The following is a 19,828-nucleotide window of genomic DNA, read 5'->3' on the forward strand; positions in this document are numbered from 1 at the left end:
GGCTGTGAATGTGACCTTGTGTCAGAAAAGGGTTCTGTGCAAGTGTAATTAAGTTAGGGATCTTGAGCCGAGATCATTCTGGGTTATACGAGTGGGCCCTAAATTCAATGACAACTGTCCTTATAAAAGAAAGAAGAGAAAACACACACACACACACACACACACACACACACACACACACACACCACAGATACAAAGAGTCAGGAAATGCCTAGAGCTACCAGAAGTTGGGAAAGACAGGAACGATTCTGTTACACAGCCTTGTATGGAGTGCAGCCTTGCTGAGACCTCTGGTTCAGCTTTTGGCTTCCAGAACTGTGAGCAAACACATTCCTGTTGTTTCGTGCCACCGCATCCAGGTGATTTGTTACAGCAGTTCCAAGGAGTGAAGACAAGAGGTCATCCTGCAAGTGCGACATCAAACGCTATGTATTTCCCATCCTTTAGCCGTGGTGGGCTGATGTCCACAAGGCTAATGTTTGAGGCAGTTTGAAATGACCCAACTGAAAGTAACAGATTATTTTTTAAAGAAGATTAAGGGGAGAAATTAAGATTGGATGGGAAATAGGAAGACTGCATTTTCAAGGCTAATCCCAGAAACATAAAGAGGTCCTCAGCAACTTAGTGAGACCCTGTTTCAAACTAAAAAATAAAATAGAGTTGAGGGTGTAACTCAGAGGTACAATGACCCTGGGTTCAATTCCCAGTACCAAAAAAAAAAAAAAAAAACAACTGGATGGCAGAAGATAGAATAATGAAGGGTTTCCAGCAGACAAACAGCTTCATAAAATTGGAATTGGGGGATTATGAACCTGAGAGTAGAAAGTGTGAGTTGGAAAATAGAAGCAAAGGAATCAGGGGGATTTGCTGTAACTCAAGCAGATGATGCCAAAGTGCTACATCAGAGTGGGTGAGTTGGAGCAACAGGAGCAGTCTGATGACCGTGAGGAACCGCGGGGAGGGGTTACAGTGATGACTCTGAGGTGCTGGCCCAGAAGCTGGTTCTGGGTGTGGAAGGTACTGTCTTATTCACCTCACTAATGGGAGTGTAAAATGTCCAAGCAGTCGTTTTATATATGAATCAGCTTTACTACTGCAATAAGTGAATCCTGGAAGGGGGTTTTAGAATACCACTTTGGACCACTAAGAAGAAGCATTATACTTTGAAGTCGTTTTAAAATGGTGACTCATGAAGACTATATTCTTGTAAAAAGTATGAAAATTTAAAATACACATAAAGTACTTCCTGACAACAACTGCTAGCATTTTGATTTTTTTCTTCATGTATGTGTCCAGTGCATCAAAGACAAACTCATTAAATAACTTCAACTGGTTTTCCATTTCCTATCTACTTTCCACATCTGAGGGGGAAAAATACCACTGTTCCCTTTCTGAGACTGGCTAATATCACTTAGCATACTATTTTCTAAACAAGACCATATTCTTTATGGCTGAGCAAAAATTCCATTGTGTGTACACACCACAGTTTTGTAGCCAATCCATTGGTTAAGGAACATCTAAGCTGCAAAATGCTTCATATAATTGATGAAAAATACCAGTATAATAGTAAAAGGGATGTGGGGAGGGCTTTGGGGAGAAAAAAGGAAAACCTTTGTAAAGAAGATAGTTCACACAATCTTATGTATGTTCACGAAGCCTTCAATACCAGTGTTAATATTATGAATGAGAGGAAGGGAAGCAGGGTAAGATTTAGAGGGAAAAGACCCGGATGCTGTGTGGATGTATGTTTCTATCACTCTAAATCTCAATATGATGCATGGCTACAAAGCACCAATAAAGGTATATTAAAAAATAACATTCCTCAGGCCAGGTGCGGTGGCGCACACTTGTAATCCCAGCATTCAGGAGGCAGAGACCGGAAGATCGCGGTTCATGGGCAGCCTCAGCTACTTAGTGAGGCCCTTTGCAACTCAGTGGGACCCTGTTTCAAAAAATAAAAAGATTAGCCGGGCGTGGTGGCGCACGCTTGTAATCCCCGCGCTTGGGAGGCAGAGACAGGAGGATCGCGCAGGTTCGAAGCCAGCCGCGCGCGCTGGCTTAGGAGACCCTGTTTCCAAATATAAAAATGTAAAAAGAGGTCTGGTAGTGTAGCCCGGAGGTAGAAGGGCTTCCAGGAACCCCAGTACCACCAAAAAAAAAAAAAAAAAAAAGATTAAAAAAACAAGGCTGGGGGCCTAGCTCAGAGGTATAATGCCCCTGGGTTCCATCCCCAGTAACACACACACACACACACACACACACACACACACACACACACACACACAACATTCCTCTAAGTTCAGAAAACATTATCAACTGGTTCTCATAACTGCATGCTCCTTTTATTTTCTTTCTTCTCCCTTGACAGTGCTGTTCTTCCAAGGACGAGTTGATGTCATCTTCTCAAAGTTGACCCTCTCTGTGAGAGGTTTTAATTAACTTTCACCTGCTAACCTCTAAATCGCAGCTTAATCTCCCTCTAACACTTACCTCCATCTTAGCCTTCCTGTTCTGGCCAGGACTCTGAATTTAATTGAGCTTATCGGGCTCATTTAAGTATTTGGAATCACATCTGCATTTGAGAAGTATTATTCATCAAACATGTGGAAGATAGGTTAAAGAGATAAGAACCAGAGGTCAAGAGGAATGAGATGCACAGGGCCTAGAGAGATCGTTGTAGCTGGGTCCTCTACAGAAAGTCTCCTTACCTTGAACGGAGGGCTAGTGTCACTGGGTCTTGCAGAAAAGTCAAAGGAGATGATGAGATCCACCCCTCTCTGCGGTCTCAAGATCAAAGGATATGGCAGATTGAAGGTGAGACCACTGTCCACTACGTGAATCTTTTTACTTTTGACGTCCAGCGGCTCGTATATTCGCTCAAATTCGTCAGGGTCTTAAGAAAAGAAAGGCGAGACGAAAACGAATGAAACGACGATTGTCTGACCTTATTAAGATACAAAAATATGGACTGTAAATTTGAAAGCCAGAATTCCTCATGGTTGGGCCCTTGGGCTTTAGAGATAAATAGAGCTGGTCATGAGTCTAACTTTCTGATCATTGTGGCTTTAATTGTTGTCTTTAAGTCATAAATTTTGTCTTCTGTAAAAACAAGATAAAAGTAATTATCAGATAAGTTTGCTCTGAGGATTAAGTGGGGCCATGTGTGGAAAGAACTGTGCACAAGCTTTGCTGGTAACTCTCAGCTATGACCTCTTGCATAGAATTATCTCCCATTACATAAGTTTTTACTGGTTTAAAAGCATTAAACGTATACATCATCTAGTTTGTTATACCATGCAGATGAGGGAGAAGTTTTTAAATATTTTACTAAGGAGATAAAATTTTATTATTAGCTACTGTCATTTCTAAAAATAATTTCATTTATTTTGAATACCTATTACATATATATTACATATATATATATATATATATATATATATATATATATATATATATATATATTGTGTATAAGATTTATCATCTTTAAAACACTCTTACAAAAGAGATAGCTATCTTTTTAACTTTTTTTAATTTTTCTTTTTCTCTTTTTTTAAAATTTTGGTACTGGGGGTTGAACTCAGGGTCATTCTACCTCCAAGGTATACCTCCAGCCCTTCTAATTTTCTGCCTGGAAACAGGTCTCACTAGGTTGCTGAGGTCATGACTAAGCTTCAGAAGCTGGCCTCAGACTTGCAATCCTCCTGTCTCTGCCTCCCATGTACTAGGGTTACAGGTGTGCACACTGTGTCTGGCTAGAGACGGCCATCTTAAAGATAAGAAAACTGAGACCCAGGGACAAAATAAATTGTGCAGTTTTACACAGAGTAAGAGTCAAAATTCCAAGCCACATCCATGAATTCCAATTCCTATGCACGGTCACACGAATCTAGTTGTCCCCTTATCTGAAGATATGTTTCAAGACACTCAGTAAATGTCCAACGTAGCAGTGAGGACCGAACCCTTACATGTTATGTTCTTCCTCTGCGTACGCACCGATGAGAAAGCTTAATTGGTAGGCTGAACACAGTAAGGGATTAACAATAATAATCAAATAAAGTAACTATATCAATAAACCATATTAAAAAGTAAGACATAAATTGTTTAGTTCTGGAATTTTCCATTTGATATTTTCAGATCACTGTTAATCTGAAGTGAGTAAAATCACAGAAAGCAAAAATGAGGATAAGGAGAGATGATTGTACTTTATAAAGTAGCATGGCCAAAGAAATTAAAAGTATTCAAAATGGATAACTTGAAAAGCAGTGACTGTTAGGTATAGTAGGCAACGCATACTTCTGTTATCTATCAAAATCACATCCAGCTGGGCTTGGTGGCGCAGCCTCTGACCCTCATACTGGGAGGCTGGGAGGCTGAGACAGGAGGATTGAGGATGCAAGGACAGCCTCAGCAGGCGGCAAGACTCTCTATAACCTGGAGAGATCCTACTTCAAAACAAAACAAAATAGGACAGGGTATAGCTCAGAGGTAGAATGCTCCTGAGTTCAATTCCCAGTAACACACACACACATGCACACACACATATACACACAAATGATACGCACACACATATACACACAAATGCATACACACACATGCACACACACATATACACACACATGCACACACACACACATGCACGCAAAAACATAACAAATTTAAAAGTACATTAGTGAAAGTGTTTTAAGTGCTGTAATTTTCCCTAATACAGCATAATAACCCATAAATATTTTTCTTGACTTCGCAAGCTCAATGTCATTTTTTTTTAATTTTAGCTAAAAGATGAACTCTACTTGAGTTGACTCTTCCCATCAAAAGGAAACTGGTAGTTTTCCTTTTTTATTATTTTTTTCTTCTTTTTTTCCTCTTCTTAAGCCCAAGATTGCAACTGAGTGAAAACAATAATCAGCTGGACTAATTCCTAACTCTCGCATGACGTGTCTGAACATCACTGTCCAGATAAACTGACATTAAATCATATTACTTAAATGTATTACAAAGAGCATAGTTTTCTTTGTAAAACATCATCAACAGGTCCTCCACACAAAATAAGAATTCCATGACATTATCACATAAATTAAAGCATTCAGTTTTTCCAAACCTCTGAGTTGAGTAAATAGAGCTCTCTGATACATATTATATCCATGTTCTACAGTTATGTAACATTTCCTCAAAGCAGTTCAGCTGTGGGTATTTGTGATGGTCATTTTAAAAATTCATCACACAGATGCAGTTTACAATGCATAAATATTTGGATGTCTGTGTTTTAAACTCTGGCCTAAATAACTCATGTCTCGATTTCTTATTCCAGATGGTTTGTCTCGCTGTAAATAACATAAACACAAAAGTAAACAGGAAAGAAGTCATGGAACTAATGAATAGCCTCCCCCAAATTGGTGTCTACAGATATTAAACTATTTTTCCGTAAACTAGTGAAGGGGATTTTATAGCGTTACAATTTATCTTGTTCAATTTCAAAAGGTAGTCTGCAAGAAAAGTAATGGGCACAAAATAATGCACTTTTTCTCATCTTAGGTTGAGAATTTATTTCAAAATTAAAAGTAGAATAAAATAGGGCTGAGGGTGAAGTTGGGTCTGGTGGCGAATGCTTGTAATCCCAGGACTAGGGAGGCTGAGACAGGAGGATCGCAGGTTCACGGCCAGCCCCAGCCACGTAGTGAGGTCCTCCACAACTTAGTGAGTCCTTGTTTCAAAATAAAGAATAAACAATAGGGCTGATGGTGTAGCTCAGAGGTATACCATCTCTGTCTTTCTGTCTCACTCTGTCTCATACAACAACAGCACCATCATATAGTAGACTAAAATACAAGATTTTTCTTAGATTTGATAAAATATCTACCTACTTTTTGCATGAGGAGTGTGTAAAATTACAAGACAACGTTTGTTTCATCTATATGATAAGTAGGAGGAGTGTGTGTGTGTGTGTGTGTGTGTGTGTGTGTGTGTGTGTGTGTGCAGGTCTGGGGATGGAACTCAGGGGCATTCAACCTCCAAGCTTTTCTTTTATTTTAAAAGAGTCTCAATAATTGCAGAGGGCCTCACGGAGTAGCTGAGACTGTCTGAGAACCATGATCCTCCAGTCTCAGCCTCCCGAATGCTGGGATTACAAGCATGCGCCACCACAAGGATTTTTAATGAAGGCTTTTTGAACCAAAATAATCATTTATTTTGCAATAAACCTTTTAATTTTCATCTCAAACATATTATTCTAAAACGTAATAAACAGAATGAGATAAACAGGATCTTATGTAAGTAAGGGCCTTGTATGAAAAAGCACTAATCATTTCAGTAAACAGTCTAAAACAAAATTATTTTGAGCAATGTTGGTATGCCAACAATGAATCTGAATGATTTTGCCAGTCAACTGACTGAATTTTGTATTTTTTACGCCACATATTTTTCAATGGAATAAATATGAAATGATTAAACTGTAATTTAACTGGTATATACACTGAGAAATAAATGTAATTTGTACAAGTATCATTAATTCAAAACAATTGGAAGCAAGAACATTTCCGAATATCCAAAATAGAAGCATTTAGTATATATAATACCATATTTGAAGATAATAGATATTTTATATTTGCTCATGTTCTTTTATGAAAATTGTTCATAATTCTTCTTTCAAGGGGTATAAAATGAAGAAAGAAATGAGACAAGGTGATACACAATTACTATCCTACAGACCCCATAGAAATGGGAAGTTGCCCACATTCGACTTGTATTCTCTGTTTTCACCTTTAGTCTCAAGTAAGGCTGTTGTATCCTTGTGGTCTTAAAGCCCTATCAGGATGAAAGTGGCTGGTTTTTAGTTTTACTTACTTTTGTCCTTTGGTTAAGCCAAAGTATAGAGGTCCGTCCATGAGTCAAAACTTCAAGGAAAGGCTATCAACTGATGTTCATGTTTATAGAGACAAGGATTGCCTTCTGTTTTGCTAACTACCAGATGCTGAAGACCAAGCACATTGTCAGTGTTTGTGAAGACCGTACAAAGGCAAGAATGGATGAGGGAAAGAGAGAAGATGAAAAGGAAGGGCAATCAGAAAGAAAGAGAAAAAGAGGAACAGGAAACTTCCTAATATTGCTAAATGTGGCTAATGAAAATACAAGATTGCCAATTTAATCTGCATTTCATTTATTTATTTATTTATTTATTTATTTATTTATTTATTTATTATTTTGCAGTACTAGGGATTGAACCAGGGGCGTTCTACCTCTGCGCTCCACCCCCCATCCTATTTTTTATTCTTTTTTTTTCAGAAAATTTATTTAATTTTTTTGCATATATATGATATATAAAACACTTTTCCACTTTTCCGAGCTTTTAAACATAGCTGAAACTAATGCATATAAGAAACTAAACTAAATGATATATTTGTCCTAATCCTAATTGTAATTCTGATTCTAAATGTATGTGAAACTCTTACAATACACTGAAATTGAACATGATTACACATATATATGACATGTAAAACACTTTTCCAAGCTTTTAAACATAGCTGAAACTAACGCATATAAGAAACTAAACTAAATGTTATATTCGCCCAAACGCTAACTGTAATCCTAGTTCTAAACGTATGGGAAAATCTTACAATACACTGAAATTGAACATAATTGCACATATATAATATGATATGAAAACACTTTTCCGAGCTTTTAAACATAGCTGAAATTAACGCATATAAGAAATTAAACTAAATGCTATATTCATCCTAACGCTAACTGTAATCCTAATTCTAAACAAATGTGACACTCTTACAATACACTGAAATTGAACATGATTTCACATATTTTGAGACAGGGTCTCACTGAGCTGCAAATGGCCTCGCTCAGTAGCTGAGGTTGTCCACGAACCGCCATCCTCCTGTCTCAGCCTCCCAAATGCTGGGATTACAAGTGTGAGCCACCATGCCCGGTTTTTAATCTGCATTTCTGATAAGCAACAAATATTTGCTTAATATTAGTATATCCCCAATGTTACAAGGATTGTATATACATTATTTTTATGTATTATGCACATTATTTAAAACTAACATTTAACTGGAAGTTTTATATTTTACCTGGCAACCCTGCTGCCACCAAATGCACATAGAAGATTGCAAGACTACCAGGAAATAGTTAAATGCGGGATACAAAAATTGCCATGTTGGCAAAGAAATCATGTAAAACAGATGTGTAAAGTTTATACAAAGGAAACTTCCATTTTTACATCAGCAATACAATGACTAATAGAACCAAGGGGGTGGTGTGCAACAGTAGAGAAAGGCTTAGAAGCAAGGCCAAGAGACCTGTGTCCCAACCCCAAAGCTTCTAAGCAATTTTAAACAAAGATGGTGAAATTACTTTCTTTGATTGTCCTTTTGTCTACAGTAAAATAACTAAAGATTCTTTACAGATCTAAATGTTCAGTGGATATCATTTGTTTTAAGCCCATAATCATAAATTCCTAGAGAAAAATACTCTTAATTGGTATTGCAATGGCACAATCCTGTGCCACCAAATACGAAAAATCATTGATTCTATAGTTGTGTATTTTTAGTTGGGATAAATTTTTAAATATACATTCATTATATCATAAATCAAATTGTCTTGTAGCTCATGTGAAACGGTTTGGGTTACAGTATATAATTGGACATACCTCATATCCTAGAGTTTAATGCCATGAACAAAATTTAAAATAAAGTGAGTTTTATACTCATCTTGCTCAAACAATAGGGGTCACTTTCACAATTCCCCTGAAGGCAAATAACAAGTAGAAATGGGCTGTGGGGACAATGACAAATTCTAAAGCCATATCATAATTTTCACAGATATTTGATAGGTGTGTCACAGCCAAAGGGCAGTGGAAAAGTTCTGTTGAAATATCTCATTCAAGTTTTTAACAGTATCCTGTCATCTCTAAGGCAGAAATGATTGAGAAATGACTTTTGGACAATTAAGGGAAAATAAGGTAAAGAATAAAAATTTAAGGTGGCAGGATCATCCCAGGAAAGACAATCACATACTGATTAGTCATAAAAGCAAATAAAACTTTTTTGGGGGGTGGTGGTACTGGGGATTGAATCCAGGGCCATTCTAACTCTGAACTATGCCCTCAGCCCTCTATTTTGTTTTATTTTATTTTGAAACAGGATCTCACAAAGTTGTTGAGAATCTTGCTAAATGACTGAGGCTGGCAGTGAACATGGGATCCCCTCCTCTCAGCCTCCCAAGTATTAAGATTACAGATATGCGCCACCACACCTGGCTAAATTTAACTTTTAGAATTCTACTCAACAGTAAAGAAGAACAAAATTAAGTCATTCATAAGAAGATGGAGAGACCTGGAGAACATTATGTTAACTGACATTAGCCAAGCACAGAAAGAGAAAGGACATGTTTTTTTTTTTCTAATATGCTGAAGCTGGGGAGTATTTGGGATACCAGGGGGACTCCAGATAATGGAGGAGCTCCTCAATGGAGCCAGGGAGGAAGGGGAGGGGAGGAGGAAGGCTGAGGCCCATTAATGGGAATGCTACCTGCGACTCTGTGTATACATGTGAATATAGCATTGTTAACCTGGACACTAGGTATTGGAGGGAGGGAGGACCAAGTACCGAGTGAATGCACGCCACTGTCAACATGATCTACATTATGATGTGAGGCTATAGTGCACCAATTACAAAAAAAAAAAAAAAGAAAGAAACACATGGGGGAAGTAGGAAGAGCTCCTAAGAGCCGGCTCTCAGCTCTTCTCAGAACCACAGGCAGGAAAGCAGCTGGTTCTGCTCATTGTGGACTCGAAGAGTGGACCGAGGCCAATGGTGTAGAAAGAAATCTTATTTATAATAAATTAAAAGGCAATGGCTTTTCTTTATTAAAAAAAAGCAGCACAGTGTGTGACACAAATGAAAACGGTAATAAAAATAATTTTCTATCAAGTATATAAAATATAAAAGAAGGTTGCAGTAAAAATAAATAAATAAATAAATTTAACTTTTTATCTATAGCCCACATGGGACGGAAGCAATAAAAAGAATTATTCCTGGGGATTCGCCTAAGTGACAAACCCAGCTGGTTTTACGAAAGTTTCCTAATCTTGCTAAGATGTGGAGAGGAGACAGATTCACTAATCCGATGAACTCAGCCCACTGGCTAACTCAACCCCATCCAGACCCCAGTGCCATGCGCTCCTCCACCACACGAGGGCGCAGGCGAAGCCAGATGGTAGCCAGGTTCCCCCAGGCTCCGGGCTGGCTGCGACCTGGCCCAGGAGGAACGCCCACGTGACTGGAAGGAGGAAAAGAGGCAGAGCCCATGTTACCGGCTTCCTGTTGGCAAGCAGGGTGCTGGAGGCGTCGGGGGGATGATTCTGAAGTGTTTCTGAAGTCACTCCAGGGAGTTTGGCACAGAGTTTGCTTTTCTAATCCTTGGCACAATTTTGTAAACACCTAATTCCCACTCTACACCCCTTGAAGTGGTCAAGGCAGAAGGGTTCCTCTCTTCTACAAGTGAACCCTGACCCATACAGAACACAACTCGTATTTCAATGACCGCTTTCTAGACTGACATAACCAGGCCAAGGGAATATTATGCTAAGTGAGATGTCACACTCAGAAAGTCAACGGCCGTGCGTGTTTTCTCTCGTATGTGGAAGCTAGAGAAAAAATAGAAAGCAAGAGACTTCATTCAAACGAAGAGAGAAAAACAGTAAAATAGTGACCGAAGAAGCAGCAGTTCCAATAAGGCGACCTCCATACAAGAAATCTCACTAACGTGTATGGGGAGGAAGGAAAGGGAAGGGGGTATAGGGAGAAAAACACACAAGTGATGACTGCATGTGTGTTTATATGTCTTTGAATCTCACTATCATGTTTAATCGCATGTCAGTAAGAAAAGTATAAAAAGGTAGTTTAAAAGCCCCTTACAAAGCCAGGTGTGGTGGCGCACGCTTGTAATCTCAGCATTCGGGAGGCTGAGACAGGAGGATCGCGGTTCGTGGACAGCCTCAGCTACTTAGTGAGGCCCTTTGCAACTCAGTGAGACCCGGTTTCAAAATAAAGAATAAAAAAAAAAAAAATTGGGCAGGAGGTATAGCTTGGAGGTCAAATGCCCTCTGGTTTCCATCCCCAGATCCACAAAAAAATAAAAATAAAATAAAATAAAAGTCCCTTACATATTAAATGCATGTTCTTATAGTTGAGTATAAATAAATAAATATTGATAGTAATCAAAATGCTTCTCTTCAGAGGAAAGAAATGAAGCTCTCCTGAATTAGTCTGCAACACACCGTGCTTTCTACACTTACCTGCCACAGCTGCGTCCAGCTCGTCGTCATCGAAGGATTCCTGCGTGTTGTAGTCTCTCAACGGAGACAGCGGGTAAGACGTGTTGAGATTCAAGCCCAACATGAAATTGTGCACCTTCCCAGCGCGTCCTTCTCGGGTATTGAATAAAGCTGAATCGCTCACCAGGGCCATTAACATACGATGGACCCAACTCGCTTGATTATCGTTTTGATATTCCCTTTCGGCATCTTCGTTTTCAGTGCCTAAGGCAAAAGAAAAAGTATAGATCGCTATATACACTCCAGGATGCATTTTAGAGGAAGAGATCTTCTTTGGTTCATTGAATGTTATCATTAGCAATAAAGCTCTCTGGGATCTGATGTAATATGTTTATTTGTATCAATTAATGGGGTTAGTACTCAATCAATTTTGTTCTTACTTACCTCTTATCTACAGGCAATATAAAGGTTAGCTGCTTGACGGTGACACTTGGTCTATTCCTAGATTTCCACATAAACTTCCATTTCTCCCTTGCTCCTCTTCCCCAGGTCTTTTCTTCCTTTTCCCAGGCTTCAGGAACACACACACACACACACACACACACACACACACACACACTCCATACTAGTTTATCCTACCCTCTGCATCCCTTAAGTTTTTAAGACTCCTTATCCTACCTAGTAAACATCCATAAAGCATGCACTAAGGAGGGGAAGCCAACGTATTAAATATCTATTTGGTGTTCAATAAACACCCTTATAAATCCGGGCCATACACTGTATGGTTCCAACTATATGCCATGCTAGAAGAGGCAGAACTCTGGAGTCGGTCAGAGGATTCATGCTCTCCAGCAGTTAGAAGAAAGGTAGAGATGAGTCGTCAGAGGACTGAAGACATATAGAACAGTAAAACTACGAGATACTATGATGACAGGTAGATGTCGTCATACATTTGTCAAAACCCATAGAGGGTAACAACGCCAAGAGCAAACCCCAACGTGAGCTATGGATGTTAAGTGGAAATCACGTGTCAAATGAAGATCATCGATTATAACAAACAAAATGCATGGTGGAAAGTGGTTTTGGTGGGGGTATATGGGGAGCGGAGAAGATGTATGGATACTATTTATGCTTAGTTTTTATGTGAACCAAAAAGAAACTCGAAGAAAAAAACACCCTGTATTTTAGAAGAAAAAAAAATATTGAGAGCTAATAAAAAAAAAAAAACCTCAAGAAACATCCTACATATAACTCTGGACCTGGAATAAAGGCTGGTTCTAAAACCAAAACAGCCATATTTAAAGAGTTCCTGAATTTTTCAGCCTTAAGAGCCAGACACTACCGCAGCAGACAGCAAATGTACTGACTGGTCATCTACAGTAATTAGCTTAATAATCGACAAACCAACACGACATCTGCTTGGTCGTCCCTAAATCAATACACAATCAGTTCTCAAAATGTTAGGCATGTGGTGTCTATTGGGAATTCAAAGTGAAAGCCTTAAACAACTAAAAAAGACCTGTAAAATTAAAATTTCTAAATTAAAAAGCTAGAATAAGACCAACGTTCTTGCAGGGGTCCTGCCCAGTGACAAGGCTGCTTATGTGAAGAGGCAAATCACTGGCTCCGTCAATTAGCAGGACCATGAGCATTTCAACTAGTCGCGCTCCAGTAGCCAAGCCTGGGGAATGATGAACACTGCCCAGGTTAGGACTTCTTTTTTAAAACTAATTTGTATTGGTGCATTATAATTGTACATCATAGCAAGAGACATCGGGACACGTTCCTGTATGCACACAACATCACCCAGTCTGTTTCCCACACCTCCCTTCCCTCCTCTTCCCTCCCCACATAGCATAGAGAGATTCACAGTGATACTTTCATATATGAACATGACGTTATTTGGCCTGTTTCTCTCCCTGTACCTCCCCTAGCTCTCCCCCCCCTTCCTCAAATCTCTTCCACTATTTCACTATTCTACTGGTCTCTCTCTTAGCTTTCCTGAAGTCTCTCTCTCTCTTTTTCTTTTTTCTCTTTTCTCTCTAGTTTCCATGCATAAAAAAAAACTCGTGGCTCTTGGCTATCTGAGTCTGGCTGAATTCACTTAGCATCAGGCTCTCCAGTTCCATCCATTCTCCTGCAAATGACATAATTTTGCTTTTCTTTAGGGTCAAATAAATAAACACATTTAGAGAATGTGTTTATACCACATTCTTTTTACCCATTCATCTGTTGACAGACACCTAGATTGGTTCCATAACTTGGCTATTGTGAATTGTGCTGCTATAAACATGGGTAGGAAAACATCACTCTAGTATTCCTTTTTCTCTTTCTTTCTTTCTTTCTTTCTCTCTTTTTTTTCTTTCTCTCTTTCTTTCCATACTGAGAGCTTGGTATAGTGGTACAGGTCTATAATTCCAGTTCTTTTTTTTTTTTTTTTTTTTTTTTTTTTGGTGGTACTGGGGTTCTTGGAAGCCCTTCTACCTCTGAGCTACACTCCCAGACCTATTATATACTTTTTATTTGGAAACAGGGTCTCTTAAGCCAGCGTGGCTGGCTTCTAACCTGCATGATCCTCCTGTCTCCGCCTACCAAGCGTGGGGATTACAAGCCTGCACCACCACACCCCGCTATAATTCCAGTTCTTGGGAGGCTGAGACAAGAGAATTGTAGGTTGGATGCCAGCCTCAGCTACTTAGTGAGATTTTTGGCAATTTAGCAAGACCCTGTTTCCAAATAAAAAATAAAACAGGACTGGGGGTGAAGCACAGAGGTAGAACCCTGGGTTCCATTAATACAGCCAGTATTTATTTATCCCTAATTTTAAATGGGATAATCTTCATTTATTAATTTATAATCCCACCAAGAGTGTGTAAGTATTCCTTCCCTTCATATCCTCTCCAGCATTTATTATTGTATGCATTCTCAATGACAGACATTCTAATTCGATTTAGATAGAATCTCAGGGTAGTTTTGATTTTTGAAATGAAATGATAATGCAATTTTTCACATATTACTTAGTGAAATTTTAATTCTTAAGCCATCTAAGTTTTTTTTTTCCCCTACATCATACCATCCATGCAGAGAAACACAATCCCCTAATCAGATTTAAAACAGAATTTGGTATTTCTACCACCTTGGCTTTGTTCATGTGTCTAAACAGAAATACTTTCAAGATGTCACAAAGAAAAGAAGGGGGATGATAGATGATAGATCATATAATAGGTAGACGATAGGTGATAGATAGATGACAGGAATCGATGATAATAGCCTGGTGAAGGACGCAGTACTCTTAACAGGAAGCTATCATTCAGCGACTCCAGTGCTTGGAGTTCAGCAGTGTCTTAAGTGAGACCATCAGACAATGCTCCAACCCTCTTCGCACTGGTCCCGGCCTGGGAAGTTTCTGGCCATCTTACCTTTGGGCTCCTGTGATTCATCATCACTGTCCGAGCTATCATTACTCACAATATGTTTGGCAGTAATATTTTCTGTGGAAATAAAACAAAACAATTGAAGCATCTCAGGGATCGACATTCACAATGAAATGTATTAGAAGGGAAAACTCTGAGCCAAACTGCAGAATGAGCTCTAGTAGCCCTACATGTAAATTCAGACCAATTTAGTTAACCTAGACTTGTTAGATTTACTGGTGTTTTCAAATCCTCATCTGAAAACAGTGTCTTCCAGGTCATAAAATTCAATTACTTTAATTTATTTATCCCCAATTTTAAATGGAATAATCTGCATTTGTTAACCTTAATCCTGATAAGAATAACTACTTGAATATATCTTTAAATTGTGTTACAAATATATAGAAAGGATAAAACCAAAATCTATAGAGGGTTAAAGAACAGTTCCCAGCAAATGAATTAAAAGTCTTAGTATAAATTATCTTTTTAATTTTTTTGGTATATGTTTAATCATATGTCATGATGAAATTATCTTTTGATTTTTTTTTTTTTTTGCAGTAGGAGGAGTAGAACCCAGGTGCATTCTACCTCTGAGGTACATCCCCAGCCCTATTTTTATTCTTTATTTTGAAACAGGGTCTCACTGAGTTGCAAAGGGCCTCACTAAGTCCGCAAACCACGATCCTCCTGCCTCAGCCTCCTGAATGCTGTGATTACAAGCGTGTGCCACTACACCCAGCTTGATATTTTTAATAATAGTAAAAATCATCTGTTGAAGTGAATCTGATTTTTTGATGTCAATTATTTGTGTTTCCTTTGGAACATACTAAGAGAAGAAACTAGTTAAAAGAACAAAACTAACAACCAGAAATCTTTAAACCAAAGATAGCAAGAAAACCTAGCATAACAATTATCTTTTTTTCAAGTAAAAGGTATAAAAAATAAGAAGTCTGGAAATCATTTTCATAGTCACCATTTTTAGAAAAATCAAACGTTCTATACTTCCCCCTCCCTCTTCTATTAATAAAAAGGTTTTGTTTTCTTTTTTTAAGAAACTACCAGCCAGAATGCACTTCAGTGCCAAAGCACTTGCCTTGCATACACAGTGCCCTGCGTCCTATCACCAGTGCAAAAAAAGACAAAAATAAATAAATAAAAATAAAAAAGATCTCTAATACTAGTACTTGAGAGACAGAGAGAGGAGGATTTCAGGTTCAAGACTAACTCTAGAAATTTAGTGAGACCTTGTTTCAAAGTAAAAAATAAAATCAAGCTGAGGGTATAGCTCAGAGGTAAAATGTCTCTGAGTTCAATTCCCAGTAAAGCACACACACACACACACACACACACACACACACACACACACAATATAAAAGAAACTAGCTCCAAATTTATAAATTGTATAGACAGAACCATTTCATGAGCTTTAAACTCTGAGAATACAAGTATGACCTTTATTTCTCCCATATTACTCTGTGTGTGTCTGTTATAGCCAAATAAATGACACGTGAATGGGTGATCAAGTATGTAATGGAAAGGTTAATAAATGCTTGAGCCAGAAGATTTTATTTCTACTGGCATGATTTACAAACATAAAATTCAGTAAAATAAAATGTTCATGAGCTAATACCATAATTCATTTTACTTTATGACTACTACAAAAAGTAATTTTGTATAGAATAGGGGGGAATATTAATAAACAATCTACTCCGGGTGTCATATACATTGGGTGCTATATATATTTTCTTTTGTTTCCTTAAATATAGCCTTTTGTTATTGTCATCAATGTTTTGTTTTCCTGTTTTCGTCTTATTTTAAAAGACTCTTTACCAAAATTTATCTTTCAGCCAGGGATGGTAGTATATACTTATAACCCCAGTACTTGGGAGGCTGAGATAGGATAATCACAGGTTTGAGGCCAGCCTTTACAACTTAGTGAAGACCTGTTGCAAAACAGAGATAATAAAATACGGCTGGGTATAGCCCGGAGGTAAAATGCCCGTTTCCAATCCCCAACAACACACACACACACACACGCACACATGCACACACACACACACACACACACACACACACACACATTTTCTTTCTTATCAGGAGGTTTTCAAGGCATGAAGAGCTGAACTTTTATGTTTTGTATTTCTATAATCTAATAGACAGCTCTTTGTTTTCATAAGCATAAATTGTTCACGTACAAAACTCTTTGAGAAACTAAATTTCATTTAAAGTTACTTGATTGTAGTTCAGTTTACTCTAAAGACTTTCATCAGAAAGGAAAAAAGAAACAGGAAAGCCAAACCAACTCTGAGCTGGACGGGGTGGCACACACCTGTAATCCCAGTAACTTGGGAGTCTAAGACAGGAGGATCACAGCTTTAAGGACAAACTCAGTCACTTAAGGAGACTCTTAGAAATCTAGTGAAACCATTTCGAAACGAAAAATATAAAAAGGGCTTGGGGTGTAGCTTGGAGGTAGCATGTTCCTGGGTTTAATCCCCAACACTAAAAAAAATAAAAATAAAAACTGAATACCTTTTATCAGGTAGAACTCAGTCAGTCAGACGAACCCCTCACCAGGAGTCTGTCCTCAGATTCCCCTCAGTCACCTCTCAGGTTTTATTTCCAGAAGCCATTACATAATCATCTGAGGTAACTTGCGCCCTGCTGGCCTGTGGACCTCAGTCAAGCACAGGCTTTCCCCTCTCCCCTTCTCTCTGGAAACCACGGGCCTCAAAGGGGACTTTTCAACAAAGAGTCTTCTCAGAACTGTCTAGAATAAACATCTTCCTTTGCCTTGGCCTCTTGTCACTGTCTCGCCCACCTTCTGTGTGTTAGTTCAGTCCTATTCTCTTCCTGCCTCAAGAGCAAAACTAATAAACCTGAGTTATCTGGATTATTCAACAGAGGAGCACAGGAAGTGAGTCTCGTAATATGGTTCTTCTGCCCCTTTTCTTCCTTTCCTTTCTTTAAAATCTTAAGTTAAGGAGAACTGAGTTAATTCCACAAAAGAAAAGTTGAGAACAGGACATTCATATGGAATGTTTTTAAAAAGAAATTCAGCAGCAGGGCATGAGGGCACGCACTGGTAATCCCAGCGCTTGAGAGGTTGGGACAGGAGGGTAGAAAGTTGGAGGGCAGCCTCAGCAATTTAGCGAGGCCCTCCACAGATTAGAGAGACTTTGTTACAAAATAAAAAATAAAATAGGGCTGAGAGTGTAGCTCAGAGGTAGAATGTCCTTGGGTTCAAACCCCAGCAACACACATACACACATACACACATAAGAATCAAGCAATTTCACTGAGTCTTTATGTACTCTGCCTTGTAGTTTAGCCAATAGGAAACAGAGCCTGAATGATAGGTCACACAGGCCCAGGAACGCCACCTGCCCTGCCCCTCGCTACCGGGATGATGCTCAGGGGAAGGGAGCATGTGCAGACACAAAGTGCCTTTTTCTGCTTATTTTTATTTTTATTTAAAGATATTTGCCCCTAATCAGATTATGCGATGACTTTTCCATGACTTACTAAGCAGCATCTCAAAATACACACATGACATTCTTAAAGAAAATACCAAGGAATGTTGGAATTTAATTGCACTATGTAGAAATATCAAGTAAAATACCAAATAGCTAAAATCAATTCTTAAAGGAGGAGTGATAACACTACTACGATCATATTACAGTATTCTGTAATAAAGCTTAATTCTATCAACTTCCATTGCTTGTGATAACCAAGGGTAGCATGTTTCAAAGAAAAAAATCCTGCAGAAAGCTTTTAAAGTAAGTACATTTTCTTTAAATGATTGGATCCTTGAAAAAAAAATCCTTCACTGTTTATTCCGTCAATTTCTCTATTCTCAAATGGACCTGTGTTTTGCTTTGGTTTTTTTTCTTGAAAGAGATAGAAGTAGTTGGGCTGCTGGTCCAGAACATCCTTGGCCCTGATCCCTGCTGGTCTGACACCAAATTCAGATTTAGCATCCCAAAGCTTCTTCTCACTATCATCCAAAAGAGTCATATCAACAACAACAACAAAACTAGTGCTGATTAGATACAACTGGAAAGTCTTTAGAGAAATTATGAATGTAGATTTTGTTCTAAGTCAATTTTTTTTTTTTTTTTTTTTTTTTTTGGTGGTACTGGGGTTCCTGGAAGCCCTTCTACCTCCGGGCTACACTCCCAGACCTATTTTTACATTTTCATTATGGAAACAGGGTCTCCTAAGCCAGCGCGCGGGGCTGGCTTCGAACCTGCGCGATCCTCCTGTCTCCGCCTCCCAAGCACGGGGATTACAAGCGTGCGCCACCACGCCCGGCTAAGTCAAATTTATTTTTTAAGAAAATATATGATCTACGGTTATATTTTATAAAGAATGAAAACCACTGGTCCTCAACTGAGCCTAATTTTCAAGTTCTATAAATATTTTTTATTTATTATGGGATAATGAATTAGACTTAAAGAAAATCATTAGTTTTAGTTCACTGGAAGTGATTTAAATTTTTCCTTCTTTTTAATGAGAATTAGAATCTTATGCTGATAGAATTCTAGTGAGTTAGTGTCTAAAGGGATAGAGAAGCAACCAGGTGTGGTGGTGCACTCTTTAATAAATAAATAAATAAATAAATAAATAAATAAATAAATCGTCTGGGGAGTAACTCAGAGTTAGAATGCCCCTGGGTTCCATCCCCAGTACTGCAAAAAAAAAAAAAAAGAAGAAGAAGAAGAAGAAGAAGAAGAAGAAGAAGAAGAAAGAAAGAAATTAGAAAAGAAAGAAAGCAATAGAAGAAAGCAATAGAGAAGCTGTGACAAGAATGAATTTATCTTTAAATATTATACTGTGTTAAATTATTGATGAGTCTAATATATATATTTACATATACCTATACATACACACTACATACATAGTGGTACTGGGAAACGGAACACAGGGATGCTCAACCTCTGAGCTACACCCCCAGCCACTTTTCTTTATTCTTTCTTCTTTTTTGTTTTGGTGGTACTGGAGGTTCCTGGAAACCCTTCTACCTCTGGGCTACACTCCCAAACACCTATTTTTTATACCTTTATTTGGAAACAGGGTGTCTTACGCCAGAGCAGCTGGCTTCAAACCCGTGCGATCCTCCTCTCTCTGC

The 19,828-nt window shown here is 38.4% G+C and overlaps 1 protein-coding gene across 2 annotated transcripts in view; it reads right to left on the reverse strand.

Moving 5' to 3' along the window:
• Positions 1–19,828, reverse strand: part of PLA2G4A (phospholipase A2 group IVA) — a gene marked incomplete at both ends in the record, with an annotated part of 124,795 nt that overhangs the window by 23,172 nt on the left and 81,795 nt on the right. For both annotated transcript variants that reach the window (XM_080699610.1, XM_080699609.1), the window contains 3 exons: positions 2,709–2,893; positions 11,306–11,548; positions 14,704–14,775. In XM_080699610.1, the coding sequence (XP_080555736.1) occupies positions 2,709–2,893; positions 11,306–11,548; positions 14,704–14,775 (500 nt within the window). The remainder of the gene's footprint in view (positions 1–2,708; positions 2,894–11,305; positions 11,549–14,703; positions 14,776–19,828) is intronic.

The sequence above is a fragment of the Muscardinus avellanarius genome (assembly GCF_963383645.1).
Source record: "Muscardinus avellanarius genome assembly, chromosome: 7".
Taxonomy (NCBI): domain Eukaryota; kingdom Metazoa; phylum Chordata; class Mammalia; order Rodentia; family Gliridae; genus Muscardinus; species Muscardinus avellanarius.